The following is a 6,285-nucleotide window of genomic DNA, read 5'->3' as shown; positions in this document are numbered from 1 at the left end:
TAGCTGTAATCTGTGTCAGGTTAAATCCTCTCCCATGCCTGTTATTTACTTGAAACAAGTAACTCATGCAATTGTTTATTGTCTGAATAGTGTCTGTCCTTCAGTGTCATAGTTTGCTTGAGACTGTATTTGGAAATAATGAATGGTAAAAGATAGACATTACTACCAATATTTAGATCCTGACCTATGTTTGAGAATATCAGGGCAGAAAGACAATAAATCATGTCCCGAACAGTTATTTCAAAGGCATAAGTAGGTAAATAACAACTATTTCATAGATTACCATGTAGATGAGTTCTTATGTAGAAAGTATATTTAATTGGCAGATTGGCATTGTTTTACTTAAAGTAGCTTTTTCTCAAGTTAAAAAAAAACTTGTGATGCTTGTACCGCAAAGCAGTGGCTTGTCACAGACATCGCTTGCCCTTTGCTCTCCTCAGTCTCCCATTCATGGTCTTCTTTTATTCCTCTTCATGGACATGCTGGGGGTAATCAGGAGTTTGATCATTGGTGTCAGGATATAGCAGAGTAAACTGATGAATCCTGAAAGCGTGTTCTCAGGTCTCTGCAGCAAAGGTAACAGCAGCTGGTTGTCTTCCAGAATGATGGATTGCAGGTCACCAGGAGCTGTCCAGCTCACACCAGGCTTCTGATGATTAACGACAGACAAGCGGAGCTCCTGAAAGTGCTTATCTTTATTTACAAGTGCAAACCAATTATCCAACGCGACTTTTACTCTCCAATACAGAACATCCAACTCCTCTCACAAACCCAACAACCACTCCCAGAAGCTTCTGAGTTTATATAGACTCAATGCCATGTGGTCCTAAAACCCAGCCTCTTCCGTTCATGGCTGTTAACTGTTTCCTGTGCCACCCAGAAAACTGTCCCCTTGTCTAAGCAGACACATGTTTACATTATAAGCTTCCTGCACTCTGGCAGTAGAATGACCTTGAACACTCTGTGTTGCTATGCCACACAGCTGCAACTGATGCTGGCTGCTAATTGCTCATGGCCACCACATATCTAAACATTTCTTGTCAGCTTTTAACCTTGACAATTGGCCCCTCTGCTTCTCCTTTATTGGAAGATATATTTATCGGCTTTGCGAACCGCAAAGTGACTATCATGCCTGCCATTCTGCTGGAAGTCTCCTGAACTTTCTGATTTCTGAACCAAAGCAATCCTGTACCAATAGACTCTAACACCTTGAGGGAGCACTGGAAAAGTGGATAGCTGTCGGTGTGGGATGTATGCATTGGGGCCCTTTGCAGGCTTGAAGTACAAAGATTGTAAGGCTGAGCTGCTGCAGCTGCAGGATAAAGTGAAAGCACTTAGTGGCCCCACAAGGCTTTGCTCAAAGGTTCCACTGGGGAGATGTGGCGACAGGCAGCAGGTGGCCACCAAGAGCCCAGTGATCAGGGCCAACAACCCCTCCAACTGCAATCCGTTGGAGTGCAGCTGCCACCATCAGCAGCCCCCCAAACCACAGGTGGTACAGTAGCCACAACCACCACAACAACATCAACCGCGTGGCAACCAGTGTCTGGGTGTCACATTTGATGTGAGCACAGACAGACTGCCATTTTTCCTGGCTCAGGTGGCTGGTTTCATGGCTGAGTGGGAGCAGACCTTCCCATCCAAAGCCACAAAGTTGAGATACATCAGCACCCATCTGAAGGGTAAAGTGGCAGAATGGTTGGTGCATTTGTATAACAAGATGGCACCAGCTTTAAACAACTTGTAAGTGCACATGCTGAGTTTGTGAGCCCATTTCAAAGCCCTGTTTCAGCGTGACAAGGTACACACATGCTCAATGACCCTGAAGCAGAGTTCACAGTGGTTGACTGAATATGCTGTAGCCTTCTGGCAACTGGTCAAGAGATTGCCCAATTGATCCAAGGCTATCAAGATCCAGGCTTTCCAAAATGGCTGCTCCCAGACATCTTAAAGTGGGCCCAATTGCAGGACAACCCTAACACCCTAATAGAGTGAGTCATCTTGTCCAGCTAATGAGAGATGGTCTAGGAAACCATGAAGTTTGCCAAGCAGTAAGGCTTAACAGTGAAACCAGTGGCTAAGCAAGGCCACACAAAATCCATGAGTCAAGAGATGGAGAAAGCAACCAAGACAGAGAGTGGTGCTTATCACTAGGGATGTGCCTACAGTGCAGCAAGGAGCTGTTACCAGTTATGCTCAGTAAATATGAATATTAGACTTCGATGCATAAGACAGGAAAGCTATCTGTTGCCAAAGTCTGCACAAGTTGTTAAAAATTCATAATAGAAAAGGTAGGAGTGTGATCTGGACCCTTTGACCATCCTGGAAAACCCAACCCTCATTTTAAACTGCAAAATCCCCTCATCCTAGAAAGGAAATGGTTGCATTGATGGAGAGCAATCAGTGGCGGGTTACAAACGGCCCTCAAGGGGCCGTTTTCCCGCCGCCGCCATTCGCTGCGCAGGGAAGCCCCAGCTGTCAGACCGCGAGGCTTCCCTGCGCAGCAAAAAAGGAGCGGCGAAATGCCGCTCCTTTTTTGAACGCGGAAGTGGCGCCGCGAGGGGTGGAGTGCGCCCTCGCGACGTCACTTCCGCCGCGACACGTCTGCGTCCAGTACGTCAGCATGGCGGCGCCCATGTGGATGGGCACCGCAAAAAAGTACGCGCTCCGCGCGTACTGGGAGGAAGGGCCGTCAGGAAGGTAAGAACCTTCCTAACCCTAATACGGCCCTTCCTAACCCTAGTACGCACGGAGCGCGTACTTTATGGCGGTTTGTAACCCGCCAGTGTGTAACTGTCTTGTTCACTTCTACTGAATGCCATATATCCTATGGTGAAGTATTGTGCTGCCTTCAGAGAGGCTGGCAAACATCTGGATTTAAAAGAGGATGAATGGCTATAGTGATTGGCTTTGCTCAACTCCATTGTCTCAGTTGCTCAGACCACTTAAGAGTCATTATTAGAATCTGAAGAGCAGGCTCACCTCTGCCTTTTTTGCAAGCACATGTGGAGATCATGTGCTTGCAAAATGGAAACATCCAGATGTTTCCTTCACTCTCACCCCTCTCAGATTAGTTAGAATTGGTTAGTTTTTAGGTCCTGTGCTGTTTGTCCTCTTTTACTTTGGTTCAGACCAGTATAAGACTAGTACAAGAGAACATAAGCCCATTGCTAAGATGGAGTACTGAGGGTCAATTTCAGAGCCTTGGCAAATACCCAGACGCAACCAGCCTTTTGTAGTGCAAGTGGATGCAAGTGACACTGTTATGTGGCTGTTCTGTTGCAAAAAAAGCAGTTGATATAGAGACCCAAAGCTGAATTGAATTGGCCAGTATGGAAGAAGGACGTGTCTGTCATGAAATGGGCCTTCAAGGCTTGGCAGTATTTGCTAGAAGGTGCTAGCTGCCTGTTCTAAGTATGCACTGGCCAGTGTGATTTGGAGGTACTGCAAACCCCCAGAAGGTTAAGTTTCAAACACTTATAGTCAGCAGGTTTCTGTTATAAATTTGAATTTCAACTGAAATATTTGCTGGGGGAATATCTTGGTGGATTGTTTGTCCAGACTGCTACAATATTTGGGGGAGGGGAGAGACAAAAGACTTCATACCATGTTTTCCCCACAACAGCATTCCCCACAGTTTGCTGGAAGGAACTGAACAAAATGTTTGGGGAAAAGTATAGCCAAATGAATTGGATGTTAAAAATTGTGTATAGTTAGAACTTTAAAGTGGGGTGGTCTGTTTATTTGTTCAAGTTTTTATGAGGCCTGCAGCCTTCTAAAAACCTGGGGTTTGTGCAAAGACTGATCAACAATGCAATGGCAGAGCTGATATTATCTAAGAGTCTTGCATCCTGTGTTTCATTTCAGCCTACTCAAACCAGCATCGGAAGACAGCTTGTTGCATCCAAGAGATGCATCCTCACCTGATTATCAACATTTTGAAATGTCAGATTTCAGACTCTAACATTTACAAGAAACATGGAAACAGTTTCCTATGAGGGCACATGTGTGGGTAGATTCGGAGCATATGCAGGCACTCAAGTAAATGCACACTATACAAACTATTATTATTATTATTATTATTATTATTATTATTATTATTATTATATCCCACTCTTTCCCCAAAACTGGGATTCAGGGCAGCTTACAATGTTAAAAAACAGCACAGTTAAAAGCATACAAAAATAGTATATTAAAACAAAATTAAATTACTACAATATTGAAACAAATTGTATGTTAAAGCATAAAACACAGTTTAAAAAATTTAGAATGTTTAAAACATTTTAAAACAATATAACACCCCAACCCATTCTTTTAAAACTTTCTGTTTTAAATGCCTGTCTGAAAAGGAAGTTCTTAGCCTGTCAGCGGAAGGACAACACACTATCCAGACAAAATCAAAGCTGGGGTAAATACAGGCTATCACTGATTATTATGTGATAATGAATTTTGCACCCATTTTGGTAAAGGATTAGATATACTGGGTGTGAGGGAGAATGTCAGGATTTGAGTTCTTCAGATGTGCTGTCACAGCATATGCTTTGCTTGCTTGTAGTATTTTAATGCTGAATTTAATTAAATAAACATACAATGGATAATCATAATGGAGTGCAACAAGGAATTCCAAAAGAAAATCAACATATGCTTTATAGACTATAGCAAAGCCTCTGAATGCATCGATGAAGAAAAGCTATGGAATGCTCTCAAAGACATGGGAGTGCCAATACATTTGATAGTTCTGCTGAGAAATCTCTACTGAAAACAAGAGGTCACATTCCTTGCATCATGTGAATTGCAAAAGTAAAAGAAGATGAGGCACTATCAGGCAGTGATATTGTTATTTGCTTTGTCTTCTACATATGGCAACTCTATGAATGACAGACTTCCAAGAGCTGCTTTAGTTTTCTTGTAGGATGAGAACAGAGATGCATATTTATATTTAACTCCCACTCGCTGGAGCAAAAGTGTGAAAGGTTAAAAATTACTTTGATTCCTTAAACTATCTGGGAAAATCTATATTTTGTGGTTCTTGTAGTTTAAACCATGGACAAAAGAAACTTATTTAAAATTTGCATTTTCTTGGATAATGTGCAAACCTGAGGATGATATTTCTGGGTAGGGAGCTTGTTTTCATGTTCATGATGAAGGATCTGTAGACTCACTCAATATCAGTATTTTTGAGGCTCAAGTCAGGACAGTTTTCATTAACCCAGGTAAGTTCACCAAGCTCTGTCTCTCTCACACTCATACACACCCAGCAAATATTAATATTCCACCCCCAGTTTTTAGAGTCTTCAACTTTATTTTGGAGTTATTCATTGAATTGCTATAGTTTCTATTTCTTTTTCAATAATCCCTACTGGAGCGCCCTTGGCATCCTCAATATCATAAATACGCCTGGTGAGAGCTGTAAGTTTAGAGATCATGGGTTCAGGTGCAAGAGTACAATCTTTCTGAATGTCTTTTACCAGTTTCTCTCTAAGGGGCAAAATAAACCGCCCCTTTGCGCCGCCGTCCAGACAGCTTCAGAACGTGGCATTTTGATGTTGCACACTCTGAAGCTGCCCGGAAGCCAGCTTCCAAATTACTGGCTGCCCACATGTGGGCCAGCTTCTGGGTGTCTTGGGGATGTGGCGGTTACATGCCGCAATCTCCCAACATGCTGGAAAACCACCATGGGGACGCAGAAGAGCCACTAAAGGCAGCTTTTCCACAGCTGGAAAAGGAGCAGTTCAAAACCATTCCTTTTTCAGCTACTGCCACAGCAGATTGGGGCTGTGGCATGCAGCTGCCACAGCCTCAATCCGGCTTTGTCAGGGGAGGCTTTAAGCTGCCACTTTGGGGCAGTTTCCCCCTTAGTCTCTTCAACAAATTTGATGTTGATAGGTCTATTGCTTGTTGTTGTCACCTTTTTCCTCATTTATTTGCCTTGTTTGGACATCAAACAAGGGGTCCTCTGCAAGCCCCGGTCTATCTAGACCTCTGCTAGCCCCAGTTTGTCTAGGCCTCTGCAAGCCCAGTCTATTTTTAATTCCTTCACAGGCAAGCAGAAATTAAGATTGGCTGATTTGTTAACCGCTTTGCTTCTTGCCTTTGAGAATATATTTGCATGTAATTTTGCTGTTTATTCTTACTCCAGTTTTGATAAGATTATTGATATAATGCTGAATGTTCTGTCTAAGCTTCTGCCAAGTTAGGTAGTCAGCCATGTCCCTTATGTTGCATTCTCATTAGCCTTTGATGCTGTCAGTCTTGTCATTTGTTAAAATGATTAGTGGTGGTTTT

At 43.0% G+C, this 6,285-nt stretch overlaps 1 protein-coding gene across 1 annotated transcript in view; it reads right to left on the bottom strand.

Annotated features, from left to right (window-relative positions):
* Positions 1 to 333: 333 nt before the first annotated feature.
* LMX1A (LIM homeobox transcription factor 1 alpha) overlaps positions 334 to 6,285 on the bottom strand; it is a 13,543-nt gene continuing 7,591 nt past the window's right edge. The window contains exon 3 of the mRNA XM_042464181.1: positions 334 to 649. Coding sequence (XP_042320115.1) covers positions 637 to 649 — 13 coding nt within the window. The 3' untranslated portion in view covers positions 334 to 636. The remainder of the gene's footprint in view (positions 650 to 6,285) is intronic.

Source organism: Sceloporus undulatus, chromosome 4 (assembly GCF_019175285.1).
Source record: "Sceloporus undulatus isolate JIND9_A2432 ecotype Alabama chromosome 4, SceUnd_v1.1, whole genome shotgun sequence".
NCBI classification, from domain to species: domain Eukaryota; kingdom Metazoa; phylum Chordata; class Lepidosauria; order Squamata; family Phrynosomatidae; genus Sceloporus; species Sceloporus undulatus.
Note: the sequence above shows the minus strand (reverse complement) of the source record. Positions and strands in the feature narration are given on the sequence as shown.